General features: G+C 42.4%; 1 protein-coding gene across 11 annotated transcripts in view; it reads left to right on the top strand.

The window, feature by feature from the left end:
* The window catches only part of ULK2 (unc-51 like autophagy activating kinase 2), a 66208-nt gene that overhangs the window by 30234 nt on the left and 13360 nt on the right, over window positions 1–22614 (top strand). For 7 of the 11 annotated variants that reach the window (XM_089900259.1, XM_089900254.1, XM_022560971.3 and 4 more), the window contains 6 exons: window positions 8692–8752; window positions 14233–14370; window positions 17478–17623; window positions 19322–19402; window positions 21247–21533; window positions 22416–22603. In XM_089900259.1, coding sequence (XP_089756385.1) covers window positions 8692–8752; window positions 14233–14370; window positions 17478–17623; window positions 19322–19402; window positions 21247–21533; window positions 22416–22603 — 901 coding nt within the window. The remainder of the gene's footprint in view (window positions 1–8691; window positions 8753–14232; window positions 14371–17477; window positions 17624–19321; window positions 19403–21246; window positions 21534–22415; window positions 22604–22614) is intronic. The other 4 variants (XM_089900256.1, XM_022560972.3, XM_089900261.1 and 1 more) reach the window with 2 other exon arrangements.

The raw sequence follows: 22614 nt of genomic DNA, 5'->3' as shown, positions 1-22614 counted from the left end.
TATCTACCTACCTTCCTGTAATCTGCTCAGTCATCTTCTCTAAGACAGTAACCTTGGATTCTGAAGGTAGATGAAAACTTTGTAGGAAATGATCTCAAATTCTGTTTGTATCCAAACAGAAAGGAATAGAGAAGCCAACATAATGAGAGAAATTAAATTTAAGGAAAGGAATTAAAGGAAGACCTCTTTTGGAAAAAGCCTGAGAGTCAAAGGGTCTTAAAAACAGTCTGGATGGTGCTTCGGGAGCTACTGGCCTGAGTTCAGGAATGAGCCTCATAAATTTACAGGAAGAATTTGTATAAAGGAAGCAGAATCCAAGCTGACTAAATACAGTCAGGGTTCTGTGGAACAGTGAAGGGCAGCAGAAAACCTACAAAAAGAGAAGTTAGACAAAACCATGAAAAAAGAGGGAAACATGGTTTGGAAATTTGATTACTTTCAACAAGTGAATGGTACCCAGTTGACTGTGTGCAGATGTAGAAAGTTGGAGACGTTTGTATCAAGAGGTCTCTAGTTGTTTGTCAAATACGTATTTAGTAGCTGCTTACATTCACCCCTGCGCTGGCTGTTGTGAAGGCTGTGGCCCTAGATCAAACATGCTTTGGGGCTGATTGGCTGGGGCAGGGGAAACACACACGGCACATAAGGCAAGCGGCGGGCCCTGATCCGTGTGCTGAGAGCTGGCAGCTGCCTTTAAAAATCATCCTGTGTGGTGGTTTTATTTCACTAAAAAGGTAATTAAAACTTTTTAAATTGTGAAATATTTCAAACAAAATAACGCGGCAGATACTCAAATCATCCACCGTGCTAATTTTATTTATGTCAGCATTTTGACATACCTGTTTTAGATGTCTTTTTAAAGGTATAAAATGCTGTAGGTACAGCCAGAGTACTTGCATCATTCTTCTCTTGCCAGAGATATATTCTTCCTCTTGATTTGTAATTCTAATATGCCCCTGTATCCATAAAGAACATATAGTATTTTTATGATTTTAGTTTCAAGTAAATGTTATATAGAATATTGTTTTCTGTAGTTTGCTTTTTCATATTTTTGCTGTGTATCTAGATCTGTATCTAGGTTTGTATCTAGTTCATTTTAATATATGATATTTATAGTTCAACTAAACCATAGTTTATCTGTTTCCCTACTGATTATGACTTGGAACATTTCTATCTTTTTACTGTTCAAAATGTGTTATAACAGATGTCCTTGTGCCAGAATTTCTTCCAGGTGGATGCTCTAGATATGTACAACTTCAACTCTATAAAATATTGGTATAAGCAAGTTGTAGCCACTAACACCTCTGTCATGCTGCCCCAATGTTATCATGGTGCCTTCTAAAGATGTTCATCGTTTTTTTTCATATTTAACTTTACCTGGAATTAATTTGTGTAGATGGAATAAGGGCTCTATCAATTACCCTAGCATTAGTTATTGAATATTCTGTCCTTTCTACACTGATACGCAGTTCCAGACTTGTCATATCAGGCGTATATAAAGGATTTGTTTGTGTGTGCGTAGATGGGGTGGAAGGTGACAGTGGGGAGCCTCCTAGAATTCTGTGGAGTCACCAGGCTATTCTCAGCCCCCTTTCCTCCCCCATATAGTTTAATTTCAACTTGAAACTCCTACAAAAAACCATCTGGGGATTTTGATCAGCATTGTATTGATTCTCTAAGACCTATTCAGGGACCTAGAGAATTGTCTACTCAAGAATGTTTGTGTGTTTGTTCCTCCACTTAGATTTCTTTAGTGTGTTTTGATGCATGTTTATACTTTTCTATGTAAAGGACATTCACACCTTTTGTTTTATTCAAGTTACCTTTTTTTTTTGTAGTTGTATAAATGTTGTCTTAAAAACATTTCTTTTTTTCCAAAACTGCTCCTGTTGAGGTCTTTTTATGCTGCCAAATCCCAGGGGTCATTTCTCAGTCCTCATCTTTTTGATGTGTCCACAGCATTTGTTACGGTTGACCACACCCTGCCATGTAATTAGTAAAAATTTGTTATTGTGAAGTATATCATATGTATAAGATAGTTTTTGTTTGTTTGTTTGTTTTGCGGTACGTGGGCCTCTCACTGCTGTAGCCTCTCCCACCGCGGAGCACAGGCTCCGGACGCGCAGGCTCAGCGGCCATGGCTCACGGGCTCAGCCACTCCGCAGCACGTGGGATCCTCCCAGACCGGGGCACGAACCCGTGTCCCCTGCATCGGCAGGTGGACTCCCAACCACTGCGCCACGAGGGAAGCCCAAGATAGTTTTTTGAAAGATTTAATTTTTCCTTTTTGGTCATGGCACGCAGCTTGCGGGATCTCATTTCCCCAACCAGGGACTGAAACTGGGCTACAGTAGTGAAAGCTTGGAATCCCAAGCAATAGTCCATCAGGGAGCTCGCTAAGATTTAATTCTTTAGGGCGGTTTTAGGTTATTCAACAAAATTGAGAGAAAGGTACAGAGATTTCCCATATACCCTTATGTACCCCTTATTTCGTAGCTTCCCCCATTGTCATCATCAGTCACCAGAGTGGCACATTTGTCACCAGCGATGAACTGACATTGACACATCGTAATCTCCTAACGTCCACAGTTTACTTCAGAGTTCACTCTTGGTGGTGTGCATTCTGTGGTTTGGGCAGACGTATAATGACTTGTTTCCACCATTGTTCCTATACAGAGCATTTTCACTGCCTTAAAAATCCTCTGTGGTCTACTTACTTATTTCTCCCCACCTAACCCCTGGAAGCCACTGATTTTTTTTTTTTTTTTTTTGAAGGGGACTGCAGCTCCTGCATTGTGGGTGGGACTCGTGGCTCATCTGTACAGCTCCCCCTCCCCCTTTCCTACTTTTTCAAAAATTGAAGTATAGTTAATTTACAATGTTGTGTTATTTTCAAGTGTACAGCAAAGTGATTCAGTTATACATATATGTATTTATGTATTCTCTTTCAGATTATTTTCCGTTATAGGTTATTACAAGATATTGAATATAGTTCTCTGTGCTATACAGTATAGGTTCTTGTTGGTTATCTGTTTTATATACCAGTAGTGTGTATATGTTAATCCCAAACTCCTAATTTATCCCTCCTTATCCCCTTTGCTAACCATAAGTTTGTTTTCTATGTCTGTGAGTCTATTTCTGTTTTGTACATAAGTTCATTTGTATCATTTTTTTAGATTCCACATATAAGTGATATATGGTATTTGTCTTTCTCTGTCTGACTTACTTCACTTAGTATGATAATCTCTAGATCCAGCCATGAAGCTGTAAATGTCATTTTTCATTCTTTTTTATGAGTAATTTCCATTGTGTATATGTACAACATCTTCTTTATTCATTCATCTGTTGATGGACCTTTAGGTTGTTTCCATGTCTTGGCCATTGTGAATAGTGCTGCTATGAACATACGGGTGCATGTTATCTTTTTGAATTAGAGTTTTCTCCAGATATATCCCCAGGAGTAGGATTGCTGGATCATATGGCATCTCTATTTTTAGTTTTTTGAGGAACCTCCATACTGTTCTCCATAGTGGCTGCACCAATTTACATTCCCGCCAACAGGGTAGGAGGGTTCCCTTTTCTCCACACCCTCTCCAGCATTTATTATTTGTAGACTTTTTGATGGTAGCCGTTCAGACTGGTGTGAGGTGGTGTACTTCATTGCGGTTTTGATTTGCGTTTCTTTAATAATAAGCGATGTTGAGCACCTTTTCATGTGCCTGTTGGCCATCTGTGTATCTTTTTTGAAATTTCTGTCTTTTAATTGTGCATTTAGACCACTGATGTTAAAAGTGATTATTGCTGTACCTGGATTAGTATCTACCATATTCATTACTGTTTTCTGTTGTTGTCCTTGATCTTTGTTCTTGTATTTGTCTTCCACTCTTTTTCTACCTTTTGTGGTTTTAACTGAGCATTTATTATGGTTCTGTTTTCTTTCCATTCTTAGCATATTAATTATACCTCTTTTTAATTTTTTTTAGTGGTTGCTCTAGATTTGCAATATACATGTGTAACTAATCCGAGCCCACTTTCAGATATGCTATACCATTCATAAATAGTGTGGGTATCTTATAATATCAATAACAAAATAATCCTAATTCCTTCCTCCCATCCCTTGTATCACTGCTGTCATTAATTTCACTTATATATAAGCTACATAAGTATGTATGTATATGTACACATAAGATATATAGGGAAGCATACATAACTGAGTACATTGTTGCTGTTGTTATTTTGAACAAATTGTTACCTGTAAACAGCTCATGGAGCTCAATATCAAAAAAACAAACAACCCAATTAAAATACAGGCAGAAGACCTAAACAGACATTTCACCAAAGAAGACATACAGGTGGCCAAGAGGCACGTGAAAAGATGCTCACCATCACTAATTATTAGAGAAACGCAAATCAAAACGACAATGAGGTATCACCTCACACCAGTCAGAATGGCCATCATCAAAAAATGTATAAACAATAAATGCTGGAGAGGGTGTGGAGAAAAGGGAACCCTTTTGCACTGCTGGTGGGAATGTAAATTGATACAGCCACTATGGAGAACAGTATGGAGGTTCCTTAAAAAACTAAAAATAGAACTACCATATGACCCAGCAACCCCACTACTGGGTATGTACCCTGAGAAAACCATAATTCAAAAGGACACATGTACCCCAGTGTTCATTGTAGCACTATTTACAATAGCCAGGACATGGAAACAACATAAATGTCCAATGATAGGTGAGTGGATAAAGAAGATGTGGTACGTATATACAGTGCAATATTACTCAGCCATAAAAAGGAATGAAATTGGGTCATTTGTAGAGATGTGGATGAACCTAGAGTCTGTCATAGAGAGTGAACTAAGCCAGAAAGAGAAAAACAAATATCGTATATTAACGCATATATGTGGAATCTAGAAAAATGGTACATATGAACCTAGTTCCAGGGCAGGAATAGAGACGTAGACATAGAGGATGGACATGTGGACACGGTGGGGAAGGGGAAGCTAGGACAAATTGGGAGCTTAGGTTTGACATAAATACACTATCGTGTAAAATAGATAGCTAGTGGGAACCTGCTGTATAGCACAGGGAGATCAGCTCGGTGCTCTGTGATGACCTAGACGGGTGGGATGTGGCGGGGTGGGAGGGAGGTCCAAGAGGGAGGGGATATATGTCTACATATAGCTGATTCATTTCATTGTACAGCAGAAACTTAACAACATTGTAAAGCAATTTTACTCCAATTAAAAAATAATAATAAAAATTAAAGTTTTTATTTTACCTTCACTTATTCCTTCTTCAGTGTTCTTCCTTTCTTTATGTAGATTCAGTTTTCTGATCCATATTATTTTCCTTCTCTCTAAAGAACTTCTTGCAAGGCAGATCTACTGGCAACAAATCCCCTCAATTTTTATTTGTCTGAGAGTCTTTATTTCTTCATTTTGGAGGATAATTTTGCAGGGTACAGAATTCTAAGTTGGTGGTTTATTTCTCTCAACACCTTAAATATTTCCCTCCACTCTCTTTCTGCTTGCATGGTTTCTGAGGAGAAGTCTATGTAATTCTTATCTTTGTTCCTCTGTAGGTATGGTGTTCCTTTCCTCTGGCTTCTTTCAGGGTATTTTCTGTATGTTTGATTTTCTGTAATTTGAAAATGACATGCTGACATGTAGTTGTTTGGGGCATTTACCCTGCTGGGTGTTTTCTGAGCTTCCTGGATCTGTAGCTTGGTGTCTGACATTAATTTGGGGAAATTCTTAGTCATTGTTTCAAGTATTTCCTTCTGTTGCTCCTCTTAATTCTCCTTCGGGAATCACCATTATGTACATGTTACACCTTTTATAGTTGTCCCACAGACTGTGGATATTCTGTTCTGTTTTTTTTAAAGTCTTTGTTCTCTTTGTTTTTGGGTTTTCAAGGGTTCTCTTGAAATAATACTCTTGCTCAGAGATTCTGTCCTCAAACATGTCCAGTCTACTAATAAGCACACCAAAGACATTCTTCATTAATGTTTCAGTGTTTATCTCCAGCATTTCTTTTTGGATCTTAGGATTTCCATCTCTGCTTACCTTGCCCATCTGTTCTTGCATGCTGTCTGCTTTCCGCATTAGAGCCCTGAGCATATTAATGATACTTGTTTTAAATTCCCTGTCTGATAATTCCAACATCCCCACCATGTCTGGTTCTGATGCTTTCTCTGTCTCTTCAAAGTGTGTTTTTTTGGGGGCTTCCCTGGTGGTGCAGTGGTTGAGAGTCTGCCTGCCAGTGCAGGGGACACAGGTTTGTGCCCCGGTCCAGGAAGATCCCACATGCTGTGGAGCGGCGGGGCCCGTGAGCCATGGCCGCTGAGCCTGCGCGTCCAGAGCCTGTGTTCCGCAACGGGAGGGGCCACAACAGTGAGAGGCCCGCGTACCGCCAAAAAAAAAAAAAAAGTGTGGTTTTTTTTTTTTTTTGCCTTTTGATATGCCTTGTAATTCTTTCTTTTTTTTTTTGTTTAAAGAAATAAGATTCTTTTTTAAAAAATAAATTTATTTATTTTATTTATTTTTATTTTTGGTTGCGTTGGGTCTTCATTGCTGCACGCGAGCTTTTCTCTGGTTGCGGCGACCGGGGGCTACTCTTCGTTGCAGTGCGCGGGCTCCTCATTGTGGTGGCTTCTCTTGTTGCAGAGCACGGGCCCTAGGCGTGGGGGCTTCAGTAGTTGCAGCACTTGGGCTCAGTAGTTGTGGCTCGTGAGCTCTAGAGCACAGGCTCTGTAGTTGTGGCATACGGGCTTAGTTGCTCCGTGGCATGTGGGATCTTCCCGGACCAGGGCTCGAACCTGTGTCCCCTGCATTGGCAGGCGGATTCTTAACCACTGCACCACCAAGCAAGTTCTGTAATTCTTTCTTGATAGGTGCACATGATGTACCGGGTGAAAGGACCTGCTGTCAATAGGCCTTTAGTGATGTGGTGGTGAGGAGTGGGCGAGTCCTGTGATTGGGGCTCTGCCTTGCGTTGAGCCTGTGCCTCTGGGCTGTGAACTTCACAGGTGTTTCAGATTCTTCCTCTCGCCTCAGGTGGAACAGGAGGACTACAGGGGCCTGGAGTTGGGTGTTTCCCGCACCCCCCCCCCAATTAAACTACTGAGTTTAAAGTCACTTGAAAGCATCCCCAGACTTCCCTGGTGGCGCAGTGGTTAAGAACCCACCTGCCAGTGCAGGGGACATTGGTTCGATCCCTGGTCAAGGAAGATCCCACATGCCGCGGAGCAACTAAGCCCGTGCACCGCAACTACTGAAGCCCACGCACCTAGAGCCCATGCTGCACGACAGGAGAAGCCACCACAATGAGAAGCCTGTGCACCGCAACGAAGAGTAGTCCCCGCTCGCAGCAACTAGAGGAAGCCCATGCACAGCAACGGAGACCCAACCCAAACAAAAACAAAAACAAAAAATCCTCAATAAAGAACTTAAAAAAAAAGAAAAGAAAGAAAGCATTCATTCCCCTCTGGTGGTTATGCTACCAAGTTGATATATGATTAGGTTCCATCACTTCATTTTATTTTTGATTTCTAGGGCTTGTTCTTTTCTTTTGACTTAATTTTGTTTCATAATGATGTATGATTCCAAACGCAAAGCTACAAAATGAAGAGGTGAACTCTTAGTGAACTCCAGCTTCCAACCTTGTCCCCTCTGCCCCGTTTCCTCCGTAGGAAACTATTGTCTTTAAAATCGACTCCTTTCTTGCCCCTCTCTTTATCCCCTTACCCTGATTCATTTTCCTTTTATACATCTTATCACTGCCTGGTATTATTACCTTCTTTCACTACTAGAATGTAAGCTTCATGAGAGTAGTGACCAAAGTAAATGTATTTCTCAGTTCCATGTATGGCCATTCAAAAGGATATTTGTGATTATTTTTTTCCTTTTTGAGTATTTTGAGGTTACCATAGTTTATTTTATTTTTAAAAATTTATATTATTTGGTCAACACTGCTATTTCACATCAACACATATGAATTATACCTTTGCAGCCATGTAAAGGCCACACAGGGCAGTATGATCTAGTGGGTGTAGAGGTGACAGGCCCCTGTGTTCTGAGCTGTGCTCTATTCCCTTAGACGAGTGATGTCTGAGCATGAAGATGGCCTGTGGCATCTGTGTCCAAGAGGCCCCAGTTTCATGACATCTTGTTCAGCTACCCGTGCAAGACACAGGAGAGTGTCACGCAGGAGTGTGGGTGCTCCAGCATTAGAGTGAATTAGACTTCGGATACAGGCAGCTGTACTAGAACGTGACACACATGTTCCTAAAAGTCACCACACCCTGCAAAGTAGTTCAGTAAAAACCACAGAGTTTATGGGCAAATTGGGATTAGGAGCACAACACTCAAAACCTTTGTCCATGGCACATGAAAAGGAACATGATAAAAACAGCACAGGTTTTGCACATGGTAAAAGGTGAAGAAATATGTATACACTGCAGTACACTTACCCTGAAAAGACCTGATGTTGGCAGCCTGTGAATTCAGCTGGGTGCAGTGTTCCGTGCTCACCTGTTGTTACTCATGGGCAAAATCACAACATAAGCAAGTGGTAAATTCGTACGGTGATCAGATTGTTTCCTAATAGTCATGTTGGAACAATATATATACATTTTTTAAACAGGTGGTATAGCAGAACTGACTGTATTTTTCTCTTTTTCCTTTAGATGATATGCTGATGGGCACTGCTGGCAGACGTGCTTCTAATGAGTTCTTGGTGTGTGGAGGGTATGTTTGCATATATTTCACTAAACATTTTTTCATATTTTTTTTGTGTGTGAGTAAAGTTATAGAACTCTGTGTTCTTGATGTAAAATTTATTTTGTTTCACAATCTATTCTTTAAAAACTTTTTAAATTGTGTTAAAAAACATAAAATCTGCCATCTTAACCATTTTTCAGTTTGAGTTCAATAATAGCATTAAGTATATCCACAATGTTGTGGAACAGATCTCCATATACTTATTTTTTTTAATACACATTTATTTATTTATGTATTTATTTTAGGCTGTGTTGGGTCTTCATTGCTGCACACCGGCTTTCTTTAGTTGTGTCGAGCAGGGGCTTCTCATTGTGGTGGCTTCTCTTGTTCCAGAGCACGGGCTCTAGGCGCATAGGCTTCAGTAGTCGTGGCACGTGGGCTTAGTAGTTGCGGCTCGCGGGCTCTGGAACACAGGCTCAGTAGTTGTGGCGCACGGGCTTAGTTGCTCCGCGGCATGTGGGGTCTTCCCAGACGAGGGCTTGAACCCATGTACCCTGCATTTGCAGGCGGATTCTTAACCACTGTGCCACCAGGGAAGTCCCTCCATATACTTTTATATGGTTATATATTATATTGTTATATTTAGATCTTTAATCTATTTTTAGTTGATTTTTGTATACAGCATAAGATAAGGGTCCAGTTTCATTTTTTGCCTGTGGATGTCTTGTTTTCCCAGCACCATTTGCTGAAGAGACTGCCCTTTCTCCATTGAGTGGTGGTGGCACCCTTGTCATAAATCATTTGTCCATGTATGCAAGTGTTTGTTTCTGGGCTCTCTGTTCTGCTCTACTGGTCTATAGATCTGTCTTTATGCCAGTGCCACACTGTTTTGATTACTGTAGCTTTGTAATATGTTTTTTAAAAAATTTATTTATTTTCGGCTGTGTTGGGTCTTCCTTGCTTGCACGCGGGCTTCCTCTAGTTGTGGCGAGCAGGGGCTACTCTTCGTTGCGGTGCATGGGCTTCTCATTGTGGTAGCCTCTCTTGTTGTGGAGCATGAGCTCTAGAGTGCAGGCTCAGTAGTTGTGGTGCGTGAGCTTAGTTGCTCTGCAGCATGTGGGATCTTCCCGGACCAGGGCTCGAACCTGTGTCCCCTGCATTGACAGGCGGATTCTTAACAACCGCGCCACCAGAGAAGTCCTGAAATATGTTTTTAAATAAAAAAGTATGAGACCTCTGGGAATTCCCTGGCGGTCCAATGGTTAGGACTCAGTGCTTTCACTGCTGTGGGCCTGGGTTCAGTCCCCGGTTGGGGAACTAAGATCCCACAAGCCGTGTGGCACAGCAAAAAAATAAATAAATAAATAAAAAGAAGAAGTATGAGACCTCTAATTTTATTCTTCTTTTCCAAGATTATTTTGACTATTCAGGGTCCTTGCAGATTCCATATGAATTCTAGGATAGATTTTTTTATTTTTCTATTTATGCAAAAATTGCCATTGGGATTTTTTTTTTAACATCTTTATTGGAGTATAATTGCTTTACAATGGTGTGTTAGTTTCTGCTTTATAACAAAGTGAATCAGTTATACATATACATATGTTCCCATATCTCTTCCCTCTTGCGTCTCCTTCCCTCCCACCCTCCCCATCCCACTCCTCTAGGTGGTCACAAACCACCGACCTGATCTCCCTGTGCTATGTGGCTGCTTCCCACTAGCTATCTATTTTACATTTGGTAGTGTATATATGTCCATGCCACCCTCTCACTTTGTCACAGCTTACCCTTCCCCCTCCCGGCCATTGGGATTTTGATAGGGATTGCACTGATCCATATAAAACACTTTGGGTAGTACAATTGACATCTTAAATACGAAGTCATCCAATCTATGGAAATGAGATGTCTTCTTTAATTTCTTTTAGCAGTGTTTTGTAGTTTTCAGCATACAAGTCTTTCGTCTCCTTGGTTAGACTTACTTCTCAGTATTTTATTCTTTTTGATACTATTGTCGGTGAGATTGTTTTCTTAATTTCCTTTTGGGATTGTTCATTTTTAGTAAATGGAAATACAGCTGATTTGTGGGTGTTGATTTTGTATCCTGCACCTTTTCTGAGTTTGCTAGCTCTAATATGTTTTGGGTTTTTTTTACATGTGAAATCTTTAGAGTTTTCTACATTTAAGGTCATGTTATCTGTGAACAGAGATAATTTTACTTCTTCCTTTCCAGTTTGAAAGTCTTTAATTTCTTTTTCTTGCCTAATTGCTCTGGCTGGGAATTCTACGTTGAATAGAAGTGTTGGGAGTGGCCATTCTTGTCTCATTACTGATCGTAGAAGAAAGGCTTTCTGTCTTTCACCATTGAGTATGCTGTTAGCTGTGGGCTTTTCATATATGACCTTTATTATATTGAGGTAATTTCCTTCTGTTCCTATTTTATTTAGTGGTTTTATCATGAAAGGGTGCTGGATTTTGACAAATGCTCTTTCTGCATCAATTGCGATGATCATGTGATTTTTGTCCTTGTTCTGTTAATGGTGGTATACTGTAAATCCCATTTGGTCATGGTGTTTGATCCTTTTAAGGTGCTGTTGAATTCGGTTTGCTAGTATTTTGTTGAGGATTTTCACATCAAATTTCATCAGGGATATTCTCTAGTTTTCTTGTAGTGTCTGTGTCTGGCTTTGGTACTAGGGTAATGCTGAACTCATAGAATGAGTTGGGGAGTGTTCCCTCCTCTTCAAATTTTTGGGAGAGTTTGGGTGTTTGTGTTAAGTCTTTAACTGTTCGATAGAATTCACCCGTGAAGCCATCTGGTCCTAGACTTTTCTTTGTTGGGAGGTTTTCAGTTACTGATTCAGTCTCATTACCAGTAATGGGTCTGTTCACATTTTCTTTCTTCATGATCTAGTCTTGGTAGTTTGTGTATTTGTAGGATTTTTTCTGTATCTTCTAGGTTATCAGTTTGTTGGTAAGCAATTGTTCATAGTATTCTCTTAAAATCCTTTTTATTTCTGTGGCACTAGTTATGTCCCTTCTTTCCTCTGATTTTGAGTCTTTTTTACCCTTAGTTAATCTTGCTAAGGGTCTGTCAATTTCATTGATTTTATTTTAAAAAAATAAACCAACTCTTAGTTTCCTTGATTTTTTTCTGTTGTTTTTCCATTTTCTCAGTTTTCTTTACCTCTCCTCTAATCTTTATTATTTCCTTCCCTCAAGTGGAAGACAACCAGAATCTTAGAAAAAGAGTTCTGAATAAATCAAGATGCATAATCTGTGTATGTTCTGCCATCTACCTGTTATTTCCTTCCTTCTGCTAACTTTGAGTTTAGTTGTCTTCTTTTTCTAGTTCCTTGAGGGATAGAGTTAGGTTGCTGATTTGAGACCTTTTCGAATGTGAGATACAGACTTCCTCTTAGCACTACTCTGACTGTATCCCATAAGTTTGGGTACATTGTGTTTTCATTTTTCTTTTTCTCAGGTTATTTGCTGATTTTTTCCGAGATTTCTTCTTTGACCCATAGGTTGTTTAAGAGTTGTGTTGCTTAGTTTCCATGTATTTGTGGATTTTCTAGTTTTCCTTCTGCTGTTGATTTCTAGTTTCTATCCTTTGTGATTGATTGGAAGAGATACTTTGTATGATTTAAATTTGTTAAGATATGTTTTGTGGCCTACCGTGTGGTACGTCCTGGAGAATGTTTCCAGTGCATCAGAGAAAAATGTGTTCTGTCAGCGGGGGGAGTGTTCTGCAGCGTCTGTTAGGTCCTGTTGTCTGTGGTGCTGTTCAGGCGGTTGTTTCTTTATTGGTCTTCCATCTGGTTGTTCTATCCATGATTGAGGGTGTGGGTTCAGCCTGCGATTATTTTTGTAGAATTGTCTTTTCTCCCTTCAAGTCTGTTATGTATGTGCCTCATATATGTGGTAGTACTGATGTTTGGTGCATGAATATATATAATTCGTATGTCTTCCTGGGTAATTGACCCTTTTATCATTATATAATGTCCTTTTTTTGTTTCTTATAACAGCATCTGACTGAAAGTCTATTTTGTCTGATGTTAATGTAGCCACCCCTGCTCTCCTTTGGGTACCATTTGCATGGACTATCTCTTTCCATCCTTTCACTTCCAGCCTAATAGGGAAAGATTTATTACTGCCATTTTGTTACTTTTCTGTATGTCTTGTGGCTCTTTTGTCCCTCATTTCCTCTCTTACTACCTTTGTATCTTGTTTTTTTTTTTCAGTACTGATATGCTTTGATTCTCTTCTCATTTCCTATTGTGTATATTCTGTAGGTATATTCTTTGAGGTTACCATTGAGATTATATAAAATAATTTAAAGTTATAACAATCTATTTGAAACTGATAACTTCAATCACATATAAAAACTCTACTCGTATAGAGTATAAGAGTATACTGTCCCCCACCTTTATGTTACTGATGTCCCAGATTACATCTTTATTTAGTGTACCCATTAATATCTAGATTTATAATTTGGGGGTACTTTTGTCTCTTAGATTCTTTTTTTTTTTAATATTTATTTGTTTATTCATTCATGCATGCATGCTGTGCTGGGTCTTAGTTGAGACATGGGGGATCTAGTTCCCTGACCAGGGATCCAGCCCAGGCCCCCTGCATTGGGAGCGCAGAGTCTTAACCGCTGGACCACCCAGGAAGTCCCTAGATTTTCTTTTTATTTAAATATGAAGTAATGGTTCCAAAAGTTCTAAAGTGACACTTTAGAAGATAATCATATTGTTTGTTTAGGTAACTAAATATATAATCTCTTTATCTCTGTAAGGTTGTAATTGGGCAAAAATGGGAGAGATTGTGGCTTTTTTAGAATTACAGAAGGGCAAAAGAAGGAAATAACTCATCTTTCTTAAGGCCCAGTACTGTCCCTGATGTTTTAAGGTATGTTGTAAATTGAATTGAAAGTCATCTAAGGACATGCTGTTCCTGAATTTATGAAAAGCAAGGAAAGAAACCAGCTACACTACAAAATGTGGACCTCAGATGGGTTATGTGCAGGGAGAGTCACACAGTGTATTTTCAGTCTTCATCAAAGTCCAAGTTCCTTGGGAACGCTTGCTGCACTCATAACTTTGTAAACATTCCAGTCATCTCTACTCTTGAACTTCCTGTTCTTGTACCCAGCATATTTTCCTAGAAGTATTTTTCCTCTTGCATGAGGAGTGAAGAGCAGAGTGTGAGCAGATGAAGCTGCGTTTTGCGGCCTGTGGCTCTTCCTGTTGTTGCAGAGGGGCCTCTGTCCCCTTCTTCTTACAAGCCTTCCTCCTCAGTGTGCATGTGCAGACCAGTAGACTTCTGTAAAGGACAAGTGTGGTTTTTTTGGCTTTATGTATATTTTCAAGGTGATCATTTCTTACTCACATTCAGAAGTGATCATTTGGCTTCTTATAGAATTTCCTCTAAATACCACCAATGCGTCAGATGAAAGGAAAGCGGTCTCACTTGTATTTCTTTCCTTTTTCAATGAATGATGTCTGCAGGCAGTGTCAGCCCACTGTGTCCCCTCACAGCGCAGCCACCCCCATTCCCGTCCCTACTCAGATAAGGAACTACCAGCGCATAGAGCAGAACCTCACCTCCACTGCCAGCTCTGGCACAAATCTGCATGGCTCTCCAAGGTAAGCTAGCAGTTGCTTCCTTTCCCAATTCTTCTTCCTTTCTTTTAAAGTGGTTGTTGTTGTGATTGAAACGTCTGTTAATTTCCATGGTCGACTTAGACTCTTACGTATGTGTATAATGGAGATGTACAAAATTGAATAATAATAAATTTTTTTGGAATGGATCTATTTAAATGATATTTAAGCTTGGCTGGGTAATTAATATAGTATGAGATATATATATATATATATATATATTTGTCCACAAGTATAATTATTTTTAAGAATTGAGGAAGAACTTGTTAAAAAATAAAATCTCACCAGTTTTAGCAGACTATGTACATATTATTTATTTCTCCCACATCCTAAAACCCCACTCAAGTAGAAAAGGAATGACAAAGGTATAAGTCCACAAAGACAAGTAAAACAAGAATAAGTATTGAGTGGGTGACCGCTTCCGACGCGTTTCTGGAAGTGAGAAAGAGAACAACGGAGGGGTGCCTGCTGTCACCACCGGGCAGGGTAAGTGTGTGAGCAGGCGGGGCTCAGGCAGAACAGGGCAGCCGGAGTCATAGCTCAGGCGGGGTGGCCAGACGGAGGCGGACGGCTGACAGCAGGAAAGCTGCATCTGGAGGAAAGTGCGTGAGTGCAAAGAGAGGAAAACTTACGTGAAGAACTAGTACCTTAGAGCTAGGTTAGAGACTGCATCTGTAAGTAAGAACGAAATGCTACTGAAAACAAGCGAAGTAAAAAAGACCTCTTGGACATTACAAAACAGAATAACTGAACTAAACAAAAGTAAATGTTGGAAGACAGAGTTGAGGACATATTTGAAATAGATAATCAAATCAAGAAGATGGAAAGTGTGAATTAATAATACTCTTCAAGGATTAATTAGTTTAGGCATTCTAGAAAGAAAACTATAATAGCGAGGAAGAAAATTTCCAGGAAATAATTAAGAAATTTTTTTCCAAAATTGGAGGAGACAAGATTTTAGATTAAAAGGACCCACCAAAGGAATAGCTCAGTGAATGGAAAAGGATCCTCACCGTCTTGTGCGATGTAAATTAAGAAAACTTCTAGGAAGAGTATTTGGCAATATCTGTGAAAATCAGTAACGCATATATCCTTTGACCCATCAGTCAGCTTCTGGTAACTTATTCTAAGATATATATTCCTTGCCTGTGTATAAAATCGTATGTATACAAAGTGGTTAGTTATAATAGCAACGGATGAGCAATAAGCCCAGTGCCCACCAGTAAGGGACAGATTTATTCTGATCCATCTGTGACAGTGGAACACCTTCCAGAGAGAGTCAGGAAGCTCTCTGTGTGGTGAGGTAGGGCGGTTTCCAAGGTACATTGTAAAATGGAAACAGCAAAGTGAATAACAGTGCACTAGCAGTGGCTCTCAAGGTGTGGTCTGCGGCTCCATTTCAGAGGGTCCATGAGGTGGAGACTGTTTCCATGGTAATTCCAGGATACTGTTTGCTTTCTTCACTGCGCTGACACGTGCACTGTTGGTGTGAACGCTGTGAAGGGAAAGCTGCTGGTGCCTCAGGACAGGTCACGGGAGTGGCTCCCATTCTGCTGTTAGCCCTGGTCTCTTTACCTCCACACACTTGTAGTACCGAGGAGTGTCTTTAGTGAAACAGTGAAAGGTATTATCTCTCTTTGACAGTCTCCACCTTGAGTGGAAAGTAGGCATAAAGCACCTTTGCTGCACGTCGCAGTAGTGGTCCTAAGGAAAAGCCCTTGTATGGTTGTTTTCATTGTGAGCTGACTTTTAGCCACTTTTTCATGGAACACCTGGTGCTTGAGAGGACAGCTGTGGCTGTAGTGTTGACAGCCATTTTGTCAAAAGTGAACTAAGTTGGTGGTGATATTTTGATATGAATGTGACTTTTTGATATTGTATAATGCGTCAGCGTTTGGAATATCTGCATAACTCTGTCAACCAGTATTTTCCAAATGACCAAATTTTTAAAAATGCATACATAGATATAAGATCCATTCCAAGTACAAGATATTTTTGCCAGAGAATGGAGTTTAATGGAACAGAGTACAAATTTTACCGATGTGGTTTCAGATTCCATATTGCAGCTGATCTTAGAAATGACCACTTGGCTGAGTTTTGGGGTAGCATCAAAGAGGAGTGTCACAGTATCTGAAAGGCTACCAAAGTGCTCCTCCTATTTCCAGTTACAAATTTATAAGGCAGTGTTTTCTTCATGTACTTCTCCCAAAATAACACATGTAACAGACTGAATGTAGAAACAGTTATGAATACCCAACTACCATCTCTTGAGCCAGACATTAGAGATTTGCAAAATAATGTCATGCTTCTCAATAATTTGTTTTGGAAAATATTTTTCATAATCTTGTGTCATAAGTTTATTATTTTTAATGAATTAATAGTTACAAAAATTTCTCAGTTTTAACTTCTAGTACCATAAAAATCAATAGATATAATAAGTTGCATAAATAAAAACTCTGGTATCTTCAGTAACTTTAAGAATATAAAGGGGGGCTTCCCTGGTGGCGCAGTGGTTGAGAGTCCACCTGCCGATGCAGGGGACACGGGTTCATGCCCCGGTCTGGGAAGATCCCACATGCCGCGGAGCGGCTGGGCCCGTGAGCCATGGCCGCTGAGCCTGCGAGTCTGGAGCCTGTGCTCCGCAACGGGAGAGGCCACAACAGTGAGAGGCCCGCGTACCGCAAAAAAAAAAAAAAAAAAAAAGAATATAAACGGGATCTAAGACAAAAATGTTGAAAATGATTGATATGGAATCTATTACCTTTGTTAAAACAAGATGAAAATAAGATTATATATTCAGTTTGCTTGTTTTTGAATTAAGGAACTCTGGAAGGATACATTGGAAACTAAAAATAATGGTAACCTTTTGAGCAGGGTTGAGGAAGTGTTGGGAATTAGGTAGACGGATACAAGGATGGGAGGGAGACCTCACTCTGTATAATTTTATAGGTTTTATGTTCGTTGCATATCACTACGTTCTGTATGTTTAAAAAATCTACTCCGCGGCATATTGTTAGGAAGTTTTAGGAGAAAAGACAGAAATAACGTCCTTGAACCTGCCGGTGAGGGAGTAATATTATTTTTCCCTTTAGATCTGCAGCGGTACGAAGGTCTAACACCAGCCCCATGGGCTTCCCCCGGCTGGGTTCCTGCTCGCCGGTGCCGGCAGACGCAGTACAGGCGGTCGGACGAAGACTCTCCACGGGGTCTTCCAGGCCTTACTCACCTTCCCCTTCGGGTAAGGAGAATTTATAGCAGTTGTTTCCAACCTTTTTTCATTATGACCAATGCAACATGACACTCTCTTTAGGAACACTGGCTCACGATGGCAGTGAGTCCCAGCTGACTGGGAGCCATATCCCGCCCCTCCAACCCTACCTGCTCTGATTCCCTCTTGAGAATCTCTGTATAAAGCCATTAAGACCGCTGTCGGAAACAGGATAATATAAATGGATCTTGCGGATAAAAAGCATCTCCACTGGGTTTGGGCTCTAAACACAAACTCAGAAACCCTAGGTGAAAGTACGTAAAATGCCTACCCTACTTGGCACTAGGAGTTAGGAGGATTAAAAGGCATTAGAGTACGTGACAGCGCTGGGTTACGTCCACCAGAGCCCGCTGCGGGGGCGACCGGCTGGCAGCTCCACTGCGGATCCTCCCACCTCTCCTGGACACCGCGGGGAGCAACACGGGGAGCTCGAAAATAGCCGCCCAAGGCACGCAGGGAGGCCACAGAACAGCCAATCCCAACCCAACAGGGAGGCCTCGAACCACATTTTCCGGGGCTTAACTAAGAGAAAACGCTCCCGCTTCAGAACACACGCGAGAGAGGCCAGGGCAACAGAGATCCAGAGTCCGTGAGCAGCGGCCTCCTAGCGGCGACGTGGGGGAGAACGGGAGCAGGGAGGGCACGCGCGCAACACGCACGCGCGCACACACGCACGCGCATCCAAAGGGGGAGGCCCCACCCGCTCCATCTCCGCCCCGGAGTAGGACTGGGAGGGAGGGGTGCGCCTCGGAAGCAGGCGGAGCGAGCGGGACTGAAGCCTCGCCCAGGAGCCTCGGTTCACAAAGCGAAAACCACAGTGGTAATGTTTTTTAAAAGTTAATGTCACCACTTCCCTGTGGCAGTGGTTTGGACACTACTCTTAAATGAAGGATCTTCTTCAAGCAAAGCCTTGGCGCGTGCTTGCCCCCTCAGAGGCCCCCGGGCTCCCCGGAGTTTGAGGACGAGGCCCCAACACCTGCTCTCAGGGACGCGGTCCTCCCTCGGAGTCAAGTCTCTGCCCACTGCTCCTCCGCTGCTGGAGATGCACGCCTCTCGTCTACTTGAGCGCCCGGAAGCCTTCCCCGCCTCCCACTCTTGTTAATTCGGGTTCGCAGCGGTAGATGCAAAGAAGGGGGCTGCAGAAATGTGCACGGAGCGCCTGGGCAGCCGCTGTGAGGGAGAGCGGGTAGGAAGCAGGGACCGCAGGGCGCCCCTTCTGACCACCTTGTAGGCCTGACCCCCGGGGTAGAGGGCTGGAAGGAGGGGTGGGCAGGCTCTCGACGGCCAGTGAGTTCTGAGGAGCGTCCCCAGGCACAAGCCACCCAGAATCACCGTGACCCACACAGTCAGGCTGGGCCAGCCCGGGGGCAGCCTCGGCGGGAGGGGAATGCGGCGGGTGGACGGGCAGCAGCTGGGCCCCGGCAGCTCCACGCCCGAGACCCCCGTCAAAGGTTTGCCTGGCTCTTTCCCAGTCTCTGCCCTCCAGGCAGGTCCTACGGTGCTTTGATCTCAGCGTGCCCAGAACCCTGTGGCTTAGTACGTGTGAGCTGAACTACATCTTCGCTAAATTGTGTCAACTGTAATGTATGATCTGTGCATGTGTCGCCTTTTCCATGCTATATTAGTTGTGAGCCATTTCTCCCTGCTTTACCCTTCCCTTCTTCACAGTTGGCACCATTCCTGAGCAGTTTAGTCAGTGCTGCTGTGGGCATCCTCAGGGCCAGGAATCCAGGAGCAGGAACTGGTCAGGTAGGAGTTGGACTCGCAATGTTAATAGTTTAAATCCCATCGTAAGTGAATTCGAGATATGTTTTTCCAGTCTTAACAAACCAACAGAGTTTACGTGATGTATTCTGTCTGCTCTCCTGTCTAATGTGCTCTAGTGTATCATTGCCGGTTGGTTATCGCCTACGTATAGGATTCTTTTATGAGACTAAGTCCTAGGAATTACACAACTTGGCTAAACTCTGGTTGTTGTCCCACAGATAATGAAAATCAATCTAGAAAATGAAATTTCATTACTTTAATACTGGTTTTGATAAAAGCTACCAGTTAGCATCAGATAAAAAAAACTATGGATGTTTATTTGCTTTATTATATAAAATATACATGCCTGAAAAGATCTGCGCAAATCACACTTTGATAAGTCAAATTTTATTGTATGTGCATTTGAGGAGTTGGGCAGTTAAAGGAATGCTCTGTTACTTAGAAAAGCACTCTTGGGACGTCTCTGGTGGCGCAGTGGTTAAGAATCCACCTGCCAACGCAGGGGACACGGGTTTGATCCCTGGTCCGGGGAAGATCCCACATGCCACGGAGCAGCTAGGCCTGTGCGCCGCAACTGCTGAAGCCTGCACGACTAGAGCCCATGCTCCGCAACAGGAGAGGCCTGTGCACCGCAACGAAGAGTAGCCCCCCATCTCCACAGCTAGAGAAAGCTTGTGCGCAGCAGCAAAGGCCTAACGCAGCTGAAAAAAAAAAAAAAAAAATTAGAGGTTTTTTAAAGGAAAGAAAAGCACTCTCTGCTAGATTTAGTGTTTCATATTTTGTGTTTCTTTAAAAATAAAGCTTGATTAACTTTCTCCGGATCATAACATTTTGTCACTGTTTATTTGTGTATGTGTACGTGTATACACACATGTATGGCAGAACCCAGTTCTGAAAAGTGAAATGGTAGATTTAGGATGAGATTAAGCCAGGAGTGGTTGGCAGCAAGAGCTCCTGTTTATTGCTGCCTGTTTGGGGAAAGGTGATGGTCATGAGGCACTAAGAAAGTTTGTGTGTCTTTAACGTTATTGGTGGTAGTTCAGCTTGCAAAAAGCTCCAAGGAATTTGTAACCGGAGCCCCAGGCTTAGTGAATGTTAAGTCAGCAACAGCAGGGTTTGTGGGGGGGAATCCTCTTGTTGTAGCCATCTGTTCATCGTATCAAGACCCCATCCCCCAGAGTCCCCTTAAGAGGCAATAATATCTGTGGACAAGTGTTTTCTTTGTAGAGAAGATGGACACTTTAGGTTTTAAATGAATTTCGTGAAACTGACAAAAATATGCGTATGCTTGTTATTTTTAGACAAAATCCAGGAAAAGTATATTATCTTTCTAATTTTCTTTCCAACATTCTTTTTTGAATAAAGAGCTATTCTAGTTTAGCTTGAAAAGTTTCTTCTGGTTGCTATGTGAGAAAAGAGAATAATTACATTGATACTACACACATACATATCCATATAAAGAGTGGAAATCATCTCGTTCCATGTAGATTTTTGTTGTTTTCGTTGGCTTTACGCGCTCTTTAGCTCTCTGTGGTGCTGACTAGACGTTATGTTAATTGAGTTGTGTGCCCGCTGTTGGTAAAACAGCCGACAGACCCGTCGTCACTAACCCCTGTCTCATGGGAAGGCCAACGGCAGTGTGCTTGTCACTGTTTGTAAAGGATGCCAAAAAATGTCTCTTGCCAGGTAAACAACTTTTGGAATATCTCACAGGAAACAAGACATTCATCGGAACTCTCCTTGAAGAGGTGTCTTCTTAACTCGCCAGTTTTTGCCCTGCACTTCTTCTTCCCTTTGGGTTAACGCTGTCTCTGTGTCCTCGGCAGGCTCTCCCGTGCCGCAGCCTCCGTCGCCACAGCCACTCTTGTTGGGTGCTAGACTGCAGAGCGCCTCCACCCTCACCGACATCTACCAGAGCAAGCAGAAGCTCAGAAAGCAGCACTCGGACCCCGTGTGCCCGTCCCACGCCGGGGCTGGGTGCAGCTGCTCCCCCCAGCCCAGTCGGCCCGGCAGCCTTGGGACCTCTCCCACCAAGCACGCGGGGTCCTCCCCGCGGAGTTCCGACTGGTTCTTCAAAACTCCATTACCAACAATCATTGGCTCCCCTACTAAGGTGTGTTTATTAAGCCCTTTTGTAGATGTTGTGACTTTGCTAAATTAACATTTATTAACTGGGGCATTTTGTTCCGGGTGGTCAGCTGAGGTCCAGCAACAGACCACAGGAGAAATTGAAATAGAGAAGTTGGTTACTCACCGGTCCTGGAAGAAGCACCCAGATGCCACACGGGGAAGTCAAGTCAAAGTGCAGAGAGAGACAGGACCTGGGCACATGCCTTTATTAGGGTCTGTGGGTGGAGTGCTCTGGGGTTCCCGGGCCAAGGCTGGATGGGTCAATCCAAACCAAAAGAGCAGGGTTCTGATAAGTTCCACGGGGGTCTTGTCTAAGGGGCACACAGCGGGAAGGCCCTGGGAGACGGGGGGAGATCACCAGGCCTGTCAGGGAAGTCGTATCCGGAACGTACATTTATTTACGATTCTGTGGGCTGCTGTCTAGGGCGTGTGCTTGTACAAGGGGCTGGTGTCAATTTAAGGTCCCTGCAGGCCGCATAGCCAAGCACAGTGGATGTGGAAGCAGCAATACCATGGAGTAGCTTAACTCTCAGTAGTAGGTCATGAACTAGCATCACAAGTACTTTATAGGCAGCATTCAGGAAGAGGACAGCTGCAATTCAATCAGCACCTGCCGTGTACCAGGCAAAGCGTAAGTCCTGTACTTGCTGAATGCTTTATATACACGTTCCCATTTAATCCTGAAAAAAGGAAACAGGCCTAGTGTAAATGAACTGTCAAGGTCACAGAGACTGGAAGCAGAAGAGCCGGGATTTGAATCCAAGGCTGACAGAGTCTGGAGTCTCTGCTCCAGCTACTGTGCCATGAGCCTGACGGTTCTGAACATTCCTATGTCATAACAACCAGTTTACATGTGTTCCCTTAGACCACGGCTCCTTTCAAAATCCCGAAAACACAAGCGTCTTCCAACCTGCCAGCCTTGGCCACTCGCCGCGGGCCTTCTGAGGGGCAGTTGAAAGATGGGAGTGACCCACGGGGATGCTCTCACTGTCTCTCAGTACAAGGAGGGGAGAGGCACAAGTCCAAGCAGCAGGTCAGGGCAGCGTTTGGCAGGTAAGAGACGC

The sequence above is a fragment of the Delphinapterus leucas genome, chromosome 19 (assembly GCF_059928025.1).
Source record: "Delphinapterus leucas isolate spDelLeu-1000000601 "Yukka" chromosome 19, BTC_Dleu_Yukka2, whole genome shotgun sequence".
Taxonomy (NCBI): domain Eukaryota; kingdom Metazoa; phylum Chordata; class Mammalia; order Artiodactyla; family Monodontidae; genus Delphinapterus; species Delphinapterus leucas.
This window is presented reverse-complemented; position numbering and strand designations above follow the sequence as displayed.